Consider the following 17,469-nt stretch of genomic DNA (forward strand, 5'->3'; position numbering starts at 1 on the left):
TGATTCCGTCATTACCCAATCCCCCCACCACCACCCCCGTCCCGGAACACTATCACACTTAAAAATATATCCGACATCAAGGAAGAAAAGGCGGCTCCCACAGAGCCCGAAGCGAGCGCCGCAGCACAACACAGGCTCAGCAGCCCTTCCAGTCTGAGTCTCCCAGTGAAACCGAGCCGGCCGCGCGCCGCCGAAGAGGTCACGTGGGACCTGGGCCCGCCTCCCAGGCCGCCCAGGCCACCGCCCCTCCCTACGTCACGTGGGCTGTTCCATCCCCGCCTGGGCGGGGGACTTCCCTGCTGCAGATGCGCGAAAAGACTCCTTGCGCCGCTCGTGGTCCTCTCAGGCAGGACGAGAAAGGCCGCTCGCGGCGCACGGGCTGCTGTCCCACGAAAGCAAGGTGGAGGCGGTCTCCTCCGGGCGCCGCTCCCCCCTCCTGCGGGCTTCCTGGTGGTTCCGTCCGCCCCGCCCCGCCCCGCCCGGCCCCGCCCCTCCCGGTCCCGCCCCGCCCCCCCGCCGGGCCGCTCACGTGACCGCCGCGCGCTCCCGCGGGGCGGGCTTCTCGGGGGCGGCGCCGCAGGGGACGCAGGGCTGGCCGCCGCTGGGTTCGCCGCCGCCGCCGCCGCCGCAGCTTTCTCCGGGACGCTTGGGCTGAGGACACGATGTCGGGTGTCTCCCGCCGACTGCTCTGGGCCGCCACCTGCCTGGCCGCGCTCTGCGTGGCGGCGGCGCAGCATCAGAACAGCAGCGTACCTCCCAACGTGACCGAGACCGTCACCAGCAAGCCGGTCCCGACGACGCTCACGCCCACCACGCCGCCAGGTGGGCGCCCGCCACACGGGCCGACCCGGGGAGTGGGGCGCGCGGGGTGGGGGGGTGGGGGCAAGTGCACCCCGTGCAACATGGCCGCCCGGCCCGAGTGCGGGTCGGGTGCCGAGGCTCCGGGCGAGCTAGGCCGCGGGGCTGATCCCGCGCCCCGAGCGCTGCCCGCAGAGGCGCCATCCCCGGGCGCCTGGGAACGCCGCGCCGCAGCTCGGGCCGGCGACGTGGCTGGCTTCCGCGGTGGCACTTAGGAGTTCCTGGGCGAGGCGAGGCGACGCGCCCCAAAGTCGGCGGGGAGCGCAAACTTTGGGCTCCCGGCGGGCCAGGCTCTCGTCCCCGCAGGGCTGTCCTCCCCTCGAGGCTTCTCCGGAAGTTGAAAGTAGGGGCCCGGGGTGGGGGAGAAACTTGAAGATGAACTGGTTGTCGCCGTCGCCGCCGCCACCCCTCGCCCCGGGACTCGGCTCTAAGAAATCCAGCCTCCTGTAACTTCGCGTTGACTTGGCCGAGCCGCGTGAGCTGCCCCTGAGATTTGAGTGTGTAAGGGAAGTACCGGCGCATGTGGCGGGCGCTTCGAGGCTGGAGGTGAAACCCAGGGCGGTATAAAAAAAAAAGGGGGGGGGGCAAGATAAACTGCTCTCCCGGGGCCCTGCGTTTTGAGGGTTGTGGAGTTAGGTCTGCCGACTTCTCAGATACCCGATCGGAGAACGTGCCTTTTGTTAAACTCTAGGCTTGTTCAAATTGCCATAGGCCGTGACCACGCAAATGAGACGGAGAAGATAAATTTGAAGTAATGAGGTCAAAAGGCACGAAATGTTTAGGTTGGTGGTTGTACTTAATTTAGGTAAGAAGTAACTGCGCTACTCAGCTGAAGGATTGCTTAAGTGTAAAGACTTGACATTGGCTTTTTGTGTGTGTGTGTGCTTATGTTCTAGTACCTTCTCTAGTTTCAGTATAAGATGTAATACGAATAAAATTGCATGGAATATCCGATTTCTTGTTAGACTCTGAAAGATGCTAGGGTAAAGTTCAAATATTTTTAAATGAACAAAGTAAATTTCAGAACGATTCTGGGAATTTCTATCACAGTTAAGATGATAAAGCAAAAAAAAAAAAAATTTTGCCTTCTGCTTATTTGGCAATTTCCTCCCAGAATTGTAATGTGTGGGTTTTTTATTTTGTTTTTAAGAGAAGCCTGGGAATACCAAGTTAATTGCCTTTGTATAATTGAAGTACCAGGGGAGGACTTAATTTGTATTTTCTGGAAATTATGGGATAAGCTGCAGTGTGGGAAGTAGCATTCCCATGCTATACCCATCATCAGGCATACAAGATCGTGACTATAGTATGTCATAAGAACGTGTGCTCTGTGAATGCCCTTATCCACCAGACATATCCCTGTTTCCAGTAAATGTAACTGTTGGACGCAGCGATTCTGCAGGAGTGTTTGCTGAGGCAAGATGAAAGCGGAGGAGGATGTTATAGGCATCTAGGTTCTAGAAAAGAAATGAAGTTAGCCCCAAAGAATTGCAGTTGGCCATTTGAGTTCTTGTTTTTGGACTGTTTGGTTTAGAGCAGTGGTCCTCACCCTTCCTAATGCTGCAACCCTTTAATACAATTCCTCATGTTGTGGTGACCCCCAACCACAAAATTATTTTCATTGCTGCTTCATAACTGTAATTTTGCTTCTGTTATGAGTCTATCTGATATGCAGATGGTCTTAGGAGACCTCTGTGAAAATGTCGTTGGACTCCCGCTTCCTGAAGGTTGAGACCCACAGGTTGAGAACCATGTTTTAGAGTGTTGACCAATACCTTGCTGACTTGTTAAATTATACATCTCTATACACGGACGGACAGACAGACAGACACATACACACAAATGTGTCCCTTTAAGATGCATCTTCCGATTGTGGAGAACCCTGTGGAAAGTGAATCATTGCTGAAGACTGACTGGGAAATTAACTTGATTTCAGAATAACACCATCAGAATTGAATTTCTAAATCTGTACTCTTTATTGCTTGTTATTTTCCCTGGTGTTTGGAGGCAGTGATTTCTCTGTGTTGGTGTTAAAATAGTGTTTCCCCTAATGTTTTGTCTTGAGAATCCCTGAATGTCTGGGTATCTTTCAGTCTTGTGAAGGATTGTCTGATAATCACTTCCCAGTTCTGAGTATGCCCACTGGCCTGTTTTCCAAAAGTGTACTTATAGTTTCGTAGTTGATGATTGGAATTTTTAATTTGTTTTGCTTTTTGAGACAGGGTCTCACTATGTAGCCCTGGCTGTCATGGAACTCACTGTGAAAACCAGGCTGGCCTTGAACTCACAGAAATTTGCCTGTTGTCCCAAGTGCTGGGATTAAAGGCATGCAACACTATTGCAGGCTCAAATAATTTTTTTTGTATTTGTGTGTGTACATGTATGTGAACACACACTTGCCAAACCACACAAGTGGAGGTCCAAAGCCAGCATTGAAGAGTTGACTCTCTCCTTCCATTCTGTGGGTCCAGAGCACTGAACTCAGGTCATCAACCGTTACTTGCTGTGCCCAGGGTTGAAATTTCTTAATAAATCAGTTTATAAATATATAATTTCAGGAAATTATTAGTTGTGAAAACTAAATCTGATGTTTACTGTAGAAGATGTAGAACAAAATGAAATATCAATTCATTGATTTCCTCATTTCCCCCAGAAACCTGTGAGAGCCGCAACAGCTGTGTTTCCTGTGTTAATACCACCATTAATAATACTACCTGCTTTTGGGTAGATTGCCAAGAAGGTAAGACACTTTGGAGTCACAAACCCTACTGTATATTGACTATTTGAAAATCCTGTGGAGTATTTAAGACAGTGTGTAGTAGTTATTTTCCAGATCCAATACTTCCGTAAAGTACTAGTTGCTTAACATTTCCCTTAGAGTTCTTAAACTTGACTGTTCAGATTCAGTAGCTTTTAAAGGAGAGAGTTTAGATCTTCAGAAGGATTAAAGTGTGCTAACTGGAAAAGCTGTGTGTTTTCCTTTGGAAGTGGGGTCGTTTGTCTTGGGAGATAAACTGTAGAGAGACCTTGTGGGACGTTGTTGACAGCTTAGATATGAAGGCGGGATAAGAAGGGAGAGCTGGCTCCTGTGCTTATGACGTGAAGTTCATTAACTTAACAAACATTTGCAAGCTGGGAGCTAGATGGAAGTCTGTTGAAGTGTAAGATTTTTCTTAGAATTATAATTTTACAATGTAGATTACTGTTTTCTTTAGGTAAGGTGCGTGCAACTTTCCCTGTCAGCAAAACAATCTATTAAAGAACTTTTTTTTTATTTGCTAGGTTTTTTTTTTTTTAAATACATCCCTGGAGGTACAGAACCCATAGTTTTGTTTGTTTGTTGTTTGTTTTTCCAGTAAAAGTGGAGTTCTGTGTTAAGTTCCTTTATTCAGTGAGTATAGTTCTAGGTGGCACACGAAGTTGAGAACACTCTTTGAACTTTGGGAGTTAACTTTGTGGTGCAAACATGCTAAGCTATACAGTGGGACTTGAGAGTGGATCCTGTCCCGGAGGATCAGTCTGTAGGAAGTGTGGAGGTGTGGAGGTTACATCCTCTGCTTTAAGATTTGGTGTTGAAGGCTCTCCAGTTATCGCTCCAGGTCTGCCTATTCAGGAGAACTGTTGGAAAGTGTGGCCAGCTAGAGCAGAAAGACGCAGAGCACAGGCGTTGCTGCTTCTGTGGACCTCTCCTCACTGCGTCTGTTGAAGGAACTTGACCACATCTCCTTCCGAGTCCTTAGGCTCTCGTGAATTCTGCTTATCTGTTCAGTATACTCAAGTAGCTTTTTAGATCTGTCTCTAAGGCAGTGGGGAAGGGTTGCAGTTTTTATTGCCCTCAGCTTAAGAACTTAAGAGCCCTCTCCCAGAGCCCTGGGGTCACAGTCACGGGTGTAGACCAGCCACATTTGGCTTGGCTTCTTTTTGTTTTTGTTGGAGTAGTGTTCTAGAAAAGCCAGAGATGGAACGTAAGTGATTGTAGCTTGAGTTTTCCTGCCTGGCCCACAGCCGCTCAGACCCGACCAAGTAAACACAGAGACTTATACTGCTTACAAACTGTATGGCCGTGGCAGGCTTCTTGCTAACTGTTCTTACAGCTTAAATTAATCCATTTCTATAAATCTATACCTTGCCATGTGGCTCGTGGCTTACCGGCATCTTCACATGCTGTTTGTCATCGTGGCAGCTGGCAGTGTCTCTCTGACTCAGCCTTTCACTTCCCAGCTTTATTCTCCTCCTTGTCCCGCCTATACTTCCTGCCTAGCCAATGGCCAAACAATGTTTTATTTATTGACCAATTAGAGCAACACATTTGCCATACAGACCATCCCACAGCAGCTTGGCTTCTTTTTGTTTTTGTTGTAGTAGTGTTCTAGAGCTTAGTAGCGAAGCCAGAGATGGAACATAAGTGGGTAATTGCCTTTGTCTCTCTCTCCCTCTCTCGTAGCAAATAAGACCTATTGTTCGAGTGTACTCGTAGGTAACTGTAGCCTGGTGAACAGTACTGCCTCCTGTTCTGGTAAGTCTTCAGTCAGCAGCGCGGAGTGCTGACCACATGGGCTGGACGAGATCACTGCTACACTCTGTGCTAATATTTAGAGGATAGTTAAATCTGGGTCCCATGATTCAGCTACAAGTCTTTCATTTCCTGCGCTAATGTTTCGTTCCTCCCTTTAAGTGTTACAACTAAGTAAACGTCTGTATTCATCTTTTGTGATTGAGAAATGGGGTTACTCTTTGGCTTGTACTCTTTACCCTACAAAGTCGTAGTTGGAACAGCTGGTCCTCCCCACCCTCCACCCTTTCTCTTCCTCCCCACCCTCCAGTTGCTCATTCAGGCTTTGAACTGTTTATCTCCGTGTGAACTCCACATTCTCCTGCCTCTGCTTCCCAAGTCCTGGGGTTACAGGAGTGGGCCACGTGTCCAGCTAGCTAACGAACGGTTGTCTTTTCTGATGTTACTGTAAGTTAATGGGGAAATCAAATTCCAACTTGGCATGTAGATAACTGAATAAAGTATTTTTGTAGAAAGTATCTAACCATTGATGACTACTCTTGACTGTTTCATTTTGATAGGACTTTCTCCATCCCACTGTGAACTTGACGGGTTCCATTAGTGCTGGGTTAATTTTATCCTATGTGGGATGGATAATACGGTTAAGTCATACACAAACAAGGAACTCAGCCTTTCTCAAAAATAGTTTAAACCTTACTGTGTAATGTTGTAGCCATCACGTTGATTTTTTTTCCCCTGCCCACAAGAAGGAAAAGAGAATACATAAGGCCTGTATCTGCCTTGTAGACATTTGTTATAAGCTGTGTGTGGCTAATTAATTGTGAGAAAGGCTAAGAAATGTCTTAGGGGGAAGTGAGATGCCACTGAAAATTGATGGTTTCACTTCTAAAGAAGGGAAACTAGTGTTGGGTGAGAGTAACGCTCTCTTCCAGGTGTGGTGTTTCTGTTGTAAAATTGCCATGATAACATTCCCAGATTGGGAAGCTGTTGCTACAAGCTTCCATTAGACAACTGTAATGTGTCTCTTTTTCTCAATAGTGCCTACTGCCACTCCAGTGCCAACCAACTCTACAGGTAATGCAAAACAACTTTCTCTTCCTTGTTCTCTGGGGACTTTTCAGCCCTGTTGATAACTTACTAGCTAAGAAATGGTGGTGTAGATTTAAAGAGTAGGGAAGACTTAGTTATGGACCACGGCAATGGTGTAGGCAGTGGTCCCCTTTGGGACGGGCATATAACTCCGGGAGTATTTTGTTTGGAGTGACTCCCAGTAAGTTTACTTAGTTGGTACGTTGAGCCCTTGGACTCAATGTGGGTGTCCTATAAATCTCAGAAAACACAGAAGCACATGGGGAATTATGGTTCTCATTATTGGGCAGTATGCCAGGATGTTTTCGGAAGTTAATTTCCCCGAGTCTTTTCTCTGTGTATAACTAAGTGTGCTTTTTATGGAAAAGGATCATAGTTAGCTGTTTGCGTGGTTTTGCCCTCTTCCTGTGAGCTGGTGGTATTCTTCACTCCTTATCCCTGCAGTTGGAGACTTTGTTCATCTCACTGCTACAGTGAGAACCGTAAGGGAGTGGTCCAGGACAGGTGCTAGGCCAGGTGATGAGAGGGTGTGGACAGAAATTAGCCTCAGTTTTGTTACTGTCAGAAAGATAAGTAAAGTCAGGAGCATTGCATGTTGGGAATTTGTAGGTAGGTGTGTTTCATGAGACAGACAGGACAGCCTGTGGGAGATACTGACTGACACAACCCTGGGAAGTCGGGGGGAAACAGGCCAGATGAAGTGGATAGTGCCCAGAGGAGAAGGGAGGGTACAGTGAGATGGTAAGTATCTTACACTAGGTGACAGTAGGGTACAGTGAGATGGTAAGTGTCCTATACTAGGTGACAGTAGGGTACAGTGAGATGGTAAGTGTCCTATACTAGGTGACAGTAGGGTACAGTGAGATGGTAAGTGTCCTATACTAGGTGACAATAGGGTACAGTGAGATGGTAAGTGTCCTATACTAGGTGACAATAGGGTACAGTGAGATGGTAAGTGTCCTATACTAGGTGACAGTAGGGTACAGTGAGATGGTAAGTGTCCTATACTAGGTGACAATAGGGTACAGTGAGATGGTAAGTGTCTTATACTAGGTGACAGTAGGGTACAGTGAGATGGTAAGTGTCCTATACTAGGTGACAGTAGGGTACAGTGAGATGGTAAGTGTCCTATACTAGGTGACAGTAGGGTACAGTGAGATGGTAAGTGTCCTATACTAGGTGACAGTAGGGTACAGTGAGATGGTAAGTGTCCTATACTAGGTGACAATAGGGTACAGTGAGATGGTAAGTGTCCTATACTAGATGACAGTAGGGTACAGTGAGATGGTAAGTGTCCTATACTAGGTGACAGTAGGGTACAGTGAGATGGTAAGTGTCCTATACTAGGTGACAGTAGGGTACAGTGAGATGGTAAGTGTCCTATACTAGGTGACAGTAGGGTACAGTGAGATGGTAAGTGTCCTATACTAGGTGACAATAGGGTACAGTGAGATGGTAAGTGTCTTATACTAGGTGACAATAGGGTACAGTGAGATGGTAAGTGTCCTATACTAGGTGACAGTAGGGTACAGTGAGATGGTAAGTGTCCTATACTAGGTGACAGTAGGGTACAGTGAGATGGTAAGTGTCCTATACTAGGTGACAATAGGGTACAGTGAGATGGTAAGTGTCCTATACTAGGTGACAGTAGGGTACAGTGAGATGGTAAGTGTCCTATACTAGGTGACAGTAGGGTACAGTGAGATGGTAAGTGTCCTATACTAGGTGACAGTAGGGTACAGTGAGATGGTAAGTGTCCTATACTAGGTGACAGTAGGGTACAGTGAGATGGTAAGTGTCCTATACTAGGTGACAGTAGGGTACAGTGAGATGGTAAGTGTCCTATACTAGGTGACAGTAGGGTACAGTGAGATGGTAAGTGTCCTATACTAGGTGACAGTAGGGTACAGTGAGATGGTAAGTGTCCTATACTAGGTGACAGTAAGCTTGACAGTAAACTCGACAGATCCAGAAGCTCCTTTGTGTGCATTGTTTCTGAGACTTAGATGGTATCTCAACATGGAGCTCCTCACTCATAGGACCAGGCTTGTATTTTAATAAAATGTATTGTTAGGCCTGTACAGGGTAAAAGACCAAAGTGAACTTGAAATCAGCTACAGTGGAAATGTTCATGCTGCAGAAACCTGCAGATACTACCAAGTTTATCTTAGTGGACTGTTAGTGCTCAGCTTCTAACTTGTTAGAGACGATTGCCCGAGAAGATGGTGAACCTGGGCTAGGGACAGACAGAAGACATTCCCTAGACCCACTGTGGGCTTGGTTTAATCGTCTTCACCATTCTTGATGTATTTTCTACTTGCTCACTTGACGTTGTGTCTTGTTTATTGAGTGGCCTCTCCTCAGTGCAGATAGTATCATTAACTGTGGAGTGACCAGATTATGTCAGAGGAAGTGGGAAATGTTGGTGGGTGAGTGGGAGACAAAAGGGTTAAGTATTTAGTACAGTTTTAGGTTGTTACTAGAAATGATGTTATCCTGGGTGGTGATGTCCTTGCTGCTGATTACCAATAGTTTATTATAATTTAGGAATTTTGTTTAATAAAAAGGACATATAGGTCAAGAGGTATCTTCACTAAAATCGTGCCTTATTTTGAATTAACTTGTGCCATTCTTTAAGAGTGGATAATGAAAACCAAGTAGCAAATCTGTAGATTTTTTTTTTTTTTTACCATAACATCAAACAAAATATAACTTTGATATTTTTTTTTTTTTGAGATTGGGTTTCTCCAGGCTGTCCTGGAACTTACTTTGTAGAGCAGGCTGGCCTCAAACTCACAGAAATCTACCTGCCCCTCCCTCCTGAGTGCTGGAATTAAAGGCGTGTGCCACTACCACCAGACTAAAACTAATACCTTAAGATTGAAAAGAAGTTAATACATATTTAATCTGTAAAGTTCATGTTGTCGTATCTCAATTGTTGTGTGGCTACACAGGAGGTATGTGTTGTGGGACTTTCTTTGGACCACCAGCTCCCAAATAATGACACAAAGACTTCTTATTAATTATGAAAGCTTGGCCTCAGCTTAAGCTTGTCCCAACTAGCTCTTATAACTTAAATTAACCCATTTAAATTAATGTACATTCTGCCATGTATCTCATTACCTCTGATCAATACCATGCGTCCCATTTCCTCCATATCTGGCTGGCAAATATCACCTCTCTGCTTCCCAGAGTTCCTATCTCTTCCTGGAAATCTGGCCTATCCTCTCCTGCTTAGCTATTGACCATTCAGCTCTTTATTAAGCCAATCAGAAGGTGCCTTAGCAGAGACACATCTTCACAGTGTACAAAAAAATTGCCCCATAATAGGTGTATTTAAACTACAAAAGGAAATAAGTCTTAGAATAATCCTGCCTTCTGATGTAGGAATTGTGTCTGTTATTTCTCTTTAAGATACATGAGACAAGAAAGGGAGGCAAATTGTCCTCGGCATTCAGGGGTGTGTGTGTATGTGTGTGTGTACACACAACTTGCTTAGTCCATTTAGTGTTTCTTGTATGTATGTGATTTCAGGACTGGCCAGTTATTATTGGATAACCAATTAGGAAGATAACTAGAGGGCTTAGTCCTGGGGAAAAGAGAGATGGGGTGGGCTATATGGAGTAAAGATCAGAGGACAGCTTTGGAGTCAGTTTCTCCTTCCTCCATTACCTGGGTTCTGGGGAGTGAAGTCTGGTCAACTGGTTTGTGTAGCAAGTGCTTCTTTTCCTGGCTGGTTGGGCTGTCTTGATCACTGTCCTTCATGTCAGTCTTAATAGAAGTTTTACCACAGTCCTATGAGAATGAGAATTAACTTCTTAGGATGCTGTTGACTTTGGGGTGCCAACAGTGCCTTTGGGGAGTCCTGACCTGTATGCCTTTACTCTAGTGATGGTCGTCTTAAAGCCCAGTGTTGGTGTGTAATTACTGTTGAAGCACAGAACTTTATATTTTAACTTTATATTAGAACTTGGGGGCTGGCAAGATGGCTCAGGAGATAAAGGCACTTGCTACCAGGCCTGGTGACCGGAGTTGTTCTCTGAGACATGCATAGCAGAAGAGAAAACCAGCTCCTAGGGGTTGACTTCCACACTTGGGCCATGGCATCTGTGTACCCATCCATACCTACACAGATACAGTTCATACTGTCGTTTTTCAAAGTTGGTTCGTTTATTTTTTTTGAGACAGTGTCTCACTGGATAGCCTCTAGTACTGGTACAAGAATTCTTTGAGATTACACTCAGCAGTAGACAATGTTCATAGTTCTATAGTCAGAGGTCATTTTATGTTTCCATAGCACCTTAGCCTCATACAGAGTGGGAGGTAGACTGTATCATCCAAATGGGGGATGCTGTAGCCCTGGTGCTAATGCTGGTAAATAAGATTTCATTGGAACCCAACCATGCCTGCTCATTTCCTACATGGTACATACAGTATACTCAATTGTGTATTTCAGTTATATACACTAATTTGTCATAGGAGCAAGATTGTTCATAAAAGAACGAAACCTGTAACTCTCTTCCCTAAATATACTTTGTCTAGATATGTGTGTCTTATATATATACATGTATACATAGATCTTGTCGTAAAAACAAGTTTATGCCGGCCAAATGTGTCAGAATATATGTAAATCCTTGCATTGGATCATTAACTAAATGTGGCTTCTGTTCTTTAAAAAATTAAAACTGTTGTTTTAAAAACTACATGTTGGGTAATTGGGAAGTTAGAAATTTAAAGTTTCTAAATACATTTTGTTTTCATTCCAGCTAAACCCACAACTCGACCTTCCTCTCCTACACCTGCTCCCTCAATTGTTACATCAGGTAATTGGGACTTTATAAACTACCAGTGACTGCCGCCAAGGTCCAGTTTTATTCATGGATAACGATGGACTGACTCAGCCCTGACTTAGAACCCAGGCAGTGGTTGACTCCTAACGCTCTGCCGAGGGTCCTTTTCTAGTCTTGATGTGCTCGCATTTGGCTGGCCCTTTAGGTTTAGTAAGTGTTTTCTCGAAGACCTTTCTGTAAGCTTTAGATGCAAAATCAGATTTGGGGCTACAAGTTACTTACAAGGTGTGATACCATCACGGTTTTAGTGATACCATCAAGGTCAGATTACTGTTTTTAGTTAGACAAGTCTGAAAAGCCAAGATCTGCACTTCCCTATTTTTAAATGGTGTTCATTTCCTTAGACTGGCTTGGACCTGAGGGCTCTTCCTACCGTGTCACTGCTGTGGCTCCCTGTTTTTACACACACACACGCACACGCATGCACGCACATACACACACACACACACACACACGATAGAAAACACTAGGAGTGAAGTCATTTTCATTTAAATTTTCAGTGCCTACAACTTGACTCTGCTAGCTGCACTCCACTCGTGGCTAATGCTAAGTTGGTCGGCTCACCGGGGCCTGCAGCTGATGCGCTCCTCAGGAGTGTACACTTTACTTAGAGGATGCTACATAGTCGTAGCCTTTTTGTTTCCTCTTGAAACATTGACTCCCTGAGTAATTCTACATTTCTTCTGACTTGCTCTTACTTTTTCATAATACAGAATTAATTGACAGTACTTTTAAGATCCTTAATGAGTATTTTGTTTGTAGAAATTTTAGTTTTCAAATTTGTTTTCCTTATGGCTTTGTAATGCTTTCTCGTAATGCAAATTAACTAGCAGAGTACATTTCCAACTATTTGCTATTATTATAGATTGTTAGTTAATTGTATTAACTTGAAAAATAGCAGCTGAATTTTTATATACCTCATCTAGCTAGTAAAACCCAAAAGTTTTAACAAATTTTTACTTTAGCAGTTAACCAAAATAGATTAACAAAGTTATTGCATGTTTTAGAAGCACTTAAGAAATTGTAAGGGTACAGTTCATATGCCAGAGAAGCTCTTACCTGTTTTTATATTTGGAACCTTCTAGCAGTATTGCCCATATACTATCCTGGACAAAGTTTAAAAAATGGGATTTTTCCTTAAATGAGGACAAATTTTAGTTCTGAAAACCTGACTCTAGAAGACCTTCTTTATAGAACTTAACTCAGGGCAAACTGGATGCCCCGGTGGGTCTGGAAATTATAAATACCGTGACACTTACTGAGGATTCTTTATTGTCATAGCAGGTGCACCCAATACCACCCTGACCCCAACCTCGCAGCCAGAGCGCAAGTCTACCTTCGACGCAGCCAGCTTCATTGGAGGAATTGTCCTTGTCTTGGGCCTGCAGGCTGTCATTTTCTTCCTCTATAAATTCTGCAAATCTAAAGAACGAAATTACCACACCCTGTAAAGAGACCCATTGAAATGAATGAGGACTGGCAGTTAATGTGTAACTCACTGAAACCAAAATACTATCTTTCATCAAGTCCCACATGGAAGTCACTGTTCCAGGACCTTCATATTTCCAAAGGATGCATACAGAATATTATGGAGCATTGTCCTTGAAGAAAAATCAGTTAAACCATTTTGCTCAACAGGAATATTTAAAATATTCTGCATGAATCCGTGTGGCTGTCGTCTTTTGTTTAAAGTGGCTGCTGCTGTGGGATTATGTTTTTTCCTTTGACATGCCAAATGTAACTTTCTGTAAGTTATGGAAAGTGGTATCCTGTGCGGCAACCTCTGACTGGCAGTTTAAATGTGGTCATTTGAAAACCTAAAGTCTGTATTATTTTCATCCTAAGGTGTGACTTAATGGCCAGAATTGAGAAGAGTGCCAAATGGGCACCAGGCAGGTAGACTGAGGGCTTCACTTCAAAGGTAGACTAGATTCACCTAGTACTAAACTGCCCTTAGAGTGTTGTGCTTGATGAGTTGTATTTTATGCATTAGAACTAGGATGCCGTGCAGGGAATCACATTCCAGATTTAGAGAAAGGAAAGATGCAAACCATCCGTGTGTAACAGGTTTTGTCCATCCTCCTAAAGCACCCTATTAAGAAAACAGCACAGTGCCTTAAGACAGACCGAGACGGCAGCAGCACACAAGTGTGTTCACGTTGTGGGAGGTCAAGCTTGGTCTGAGAATGTAACTGTTGATGTGAGCAGCAGTGAACCTGCTTGTAGGTAACATACTGTTAATATTTAATTTAAACGTTGGCTTCTCCAGAGCTGAGAAATAGAAGCTAAAGAATAATTCTAAGCTGAAAGGCTTCCTGTTTCAAACCATCCAACATTTTTCATAGGGCTGGGCTGTTGAATAGACATAAGACTGATTTGATTACCTTTCCCTCTGTACACAGAGTATCCAAATATTACTGTACCTTAAGGATTCCTATCAGGTTTTCCTGAAAAGTAGTTTTTACATGAGGCAAGGAGGAGGAAGTAGTTTTAGAATCATTTTCTAGTTCTTACAGTGAGACAATCACTTGGTTTTCTAACAGATGTGACCTGTGTAACTGGGGGTGAGAGGAGGTTGCAGGAGATTTCTAATGCTGACGCCCCGGCTGACTAGTCTGGCCTCTTTCCTTGGCCTTGGCTCCTTCCTCCTCGGTTTCAGTTCCCGTGTGCTGTGATCATGCAGACCTTGATTCCTGTAGCTTTAGGGAAAGCACTCACTTGTTTAGTTTTAGAGTTCCTGCTCCCTTGCCTCTGACACACGGCCTGGTTCCGAGGCTCTAGTTGGACATGGGCTTTTGGTTGCCTATGTCATTGAAGTTGGTGTGGTAGCTTCGTTAGAGTGCGGAGTGGAGCACTGGTTCCCGTGGTTTAGAGTAGGAAGGACAGATGGCTTTAGTTCCTTTCCTAAAGTGAAGCTCCCTGTGCTCTTCAAATGAAGTTTCTGTTGCTCTGTCACTTGCTGGTACAGCTGCAGTTTGTTTTACTTGCACATCTGTACATACACCTAATGTTTTCAAGTGCCTTACTTGTTTCAGAATCTCTGGCTTCAAAGGTTTTTGGGGAAAGCTAGGTTTACCTCACCGTTTTGTTTTCATTATACTATTCTAGGTACCTCACAAAATTCGTTACAGTGCCGTGGCTGTTAGTTTTAAAAGTAAGTGCAAAAGTTCTTTAAACACCCAGACTTTCCATTCCTTCCAAGGTGGCAGAAGTAGTGTGATTGTCGTTTACCTCGATGTGACTTCCTACCCCAGATAAATGTCAGCACATGTAGCAAGTCGTGTGAGAATGTAACTTGATCGGAGGCTCCTGTAGTTTGGAGCCCCTGCTCTAACATTGTAGGAGGTTAGTGACATGTTGCAGGTCCCTGCATCAGCTCTTACTACACAGTCCACAGCTGCTCTCGCTCCTTACCGTCTGTTTAGCAAGCTAGTATTTTGAGCCATTCATGATTTTGGATTTTTTTTTTTTTAATCCAGAAGGTCTATAGAGACCCTTTCAGAGTTTTCATCTGATTTGTCCTGAAGATGTAGTTCTATCAGATCCTTATTTTACTCACTGCACAGGCAGACACTGCTGTACTTAGACATTTCTATTTGAGTTCATTAAAACCCACAAAACTAATCTGTATGTGTACCAAACTGATTTAAAATAAATACATGTTTACTGAATTAGTCTCTGTATTGGTCAAAAGTGTCGTGTTTTGATTATAAAATTTAACACGTGTATTTGCCTTACCTGTCCATTTGAGGCTGGGTTGCCTCCTGTTTCTTAGTAGATGGTAACTAAAGGGTATGAATCGGTCAGTAGAGAACAGAACCTGAGCAGTGATAGCTGGACAGAGGACAGAAGGGCCCCACCCCAAGCTCACCTTAACCAAGAGTGGATGAGAGAGCAGGTGAGAGGACACGTTCTGTGGTGTCAGTTCTCCTTTCCCTTTCTGGTTTCAGGGACTGAGCCCTCCTGCTAGCCACATCCTGCCCTGCCCTGCCCTGCCCTGCCCTTCAGAGCCTTTGTGAAAGGACACTGGGCTTCTGTTTAGAGTGTCAAGCCATATGTAGTCCGGTTCTGTTGGATCATGTGCAAAAGCGTCTGTATTTGATCACTTACATTGCACTGAGGTTATTCACTACTCCCTTGCAAGGCTGGATAGAAGGATAGATTTAATAATTTGCCTTAGAAATGAGGCCTTCAGTTCCATGTTAGCCTTATCATTTGGTAATTACATAAAACTTTATAGCTTCCCTTCCTAAAACACTGAGACTAATAATAGAGAGTGAAGTAGGTTTTGTGTGTTTCCTCCATTGCCTGTGCTCATTATAGATAGCCCTTGGGGGCTGGGTTTTTTAAAATTTAGTAATGTTGGAGTTTTTGTTACTGTAGCTGTTGGTAAATCCACCTTTTATGTATCTTGCCTCTTAATTTGTATTTTGTTTTCCTAATACAAATGCAAAAACCATATTCATTATAGATGATGGGTAGTCATTTACTTTGCTTTTTTAGGAAATTTGAATATGGGACCCAAGGTTGCTATTTTTTTGCCATACACATTTATGAATGTTTGATCCATTGTCTTTTCACGTGAAAAGGACATCATAGGACATGATGACAAGTCTGTTAGCATCGTTTGTTCTTACATGTTTGCCTCTGTTGCTGGGTGTGAGCAAATGGATGGTTGGGGGCTGCTGCAGCTTTCCTTGTTGCTTGTGTTTGGAGATCTGTTGAGCTGTTTGGGTCTGCGTTTTCATCATTGGAAGATGTCCAACCTTTGGTGGGGGTCCACACCCTCTGCCTTGATGAAGACTAGGTTTTTGTTTTTGTTTTGTTTTTTGGTTTTTCGACACAGGGTTTCTCTGTGTAGCTTTGTGCCTTTCCTGGATCTCGCTCTGTAGACCAAGCTGGCCTCGAACTCACAAAGATCTGCCTGTCTCTGCCTCCCGAGTGCTGGGATTAAAGGCCTGCGCCACCACCGCCCGGCTGAAGACTCTAGTTTTATAGAGGTTGCTAGAAATGGATCCACAGCCCATTGTGTTCCATACTAGAATAATTAAAATTGTCTCTTTAAGTTCCATAGCATTTTCTGGTATTAATGTGATATGTGTGTGTGTTTCTCTACATAGTAAGTTGTTTTTATAGTTGTGTGGGGTTTTAATTAGAGTAATTTTTTAACGTCTGCATAGCATTGCTAATGCCAACCAACATCTGGGTCACTTTCCGTTGACTTTTCTGCCCACACTGTGGGTTGTGGTTTCAGGTTTGGATGCATGCTTAATAAATTTTTATTGGATGCCAGATGTAAGTTGGGAGGTTCAGGATGTTTTCGTGTTCCTATTTTTATAATTGTTCTTCGGAAGCATGTTTGGTATCACTTCAGCTCCCTCTGGTCTGCCGCCATGGGAGCCTCAGAAGCTTGCTTTATCTCTGCCTCTTCACCTTGCAGGTCCTCTGCTTTCTACCTGGGCTCCCCAGAAATTAAGGACAGGAGGCTGGCTCTTGTTTTGTCCACTACCTGATGTATGCAAACACCACAACTGTCATCTTAAGTTTGGAGCCAGTTTGAGTGACCATGGCCTGGAAACACAGATTTAGCTTACCCCAAATTCCGTGATCCAATGTGGAAGTGGTTTTAAGAAGTTTTATAGAACAAAGAAGTTCATAATCAAGGGAAGTTTAAAGCTCAGCAGTGGCTCCATCAGAGAGGTGGGCACAGTGAGATGGGAGAAGTTTTTCTGTAGATGCTGTGTGGCGACATTCTTAGCTTTGGGGTTGGTGGAAGCCAGTGGTCTGCTAAGTTAATAGATACCGAAAGGTTATTAGTCACAGGATTTTCCAGCACAGGTGGGCTCAGAGTGGCTCTTCAGAGGATTCGAGCTAGGCCAAGACAGGTAATTAACCTGCGGACCTGCACCATTCCAGTCTCCACAGTGCTTAGTCTCTACAGACACAGCTTCTCTAAGAGTTCTCTGAAAACCACTCTTTCATATGTTTTGGCCACTTTCTTAGGGTGTGTGTGTGTGTGTGTGTGTGTGTGTGTGTGAGAGAGAGAGAGGGGGGGGGGGAGGGAGGGAGAGAGAGAGGGAGGGAGGGAGGGAGGGGGAGAATAGATATAGTCTCACTTGGTTTTGATAACAGCAAAAGTTCAAGAGAGAGCCCAATGTT

The 17,469-nt window shown here is 44.4% G+C and overlaps 1 protein-coding gene across 2 annotated transcripts; it reads left to right on the forward strand.

The window, feature by feature from the left end:
- The first annotated feature begins 571 nt into the window (after positions 1 to 571).
- Cd164 (CD164 molecule) lies at positions 572 to 14,981 on the forward strand. 2 transcript variants are annotated; one of them, XM_052751514.1, is made up of 6 exons: positions 572 to 822; positions 3,512 to 3,598; positions 5,303 to 5,374; positions 6,410 to 6,445; positions 11,227 to 11,283; positions 12,595 to 14,981. In XM_052751514.1, the coding sequence occupies exons 1-6, from the start codon at positions 663 to 665 to the stop codon at positions 12,759 to 12,761; spliced, it is 579 nt and encodes a 192-aa protein (XP_052607474.1). In that variant the 5' UTR covers positions 572 to 662; the 3' UTR covers positions 12,762 to 14,981. The 2 variants fall into 2 exon arrangements, with proteins under 2 accessions (XP_052607474.1, XP_052607473.1); XM_052751513.1 differs by having other exon boundaries at positions 575 to 822; positions 12,592 to 14,981.
- The last annotated feature ends 2,488 nt before the right edge of the window (positions 14,982 to 17,469 follow it).

This window comes from Peromyscus californicus, unplaced genomic scaffold (genome assembly GCF_007827085.1).
Source record: "Peromyscus californicus insignis strain IS unplaced genomic scaffold, ASM782708v3 Scaffold_22__1_contigs__length_63687245, whole genome shotgun sequence".
NCBI lineage: Eukaryota > Metazoa > Chordata > Mammalia > Rodentia > Cricetidae > Peromyscus > Peromyscus californicus.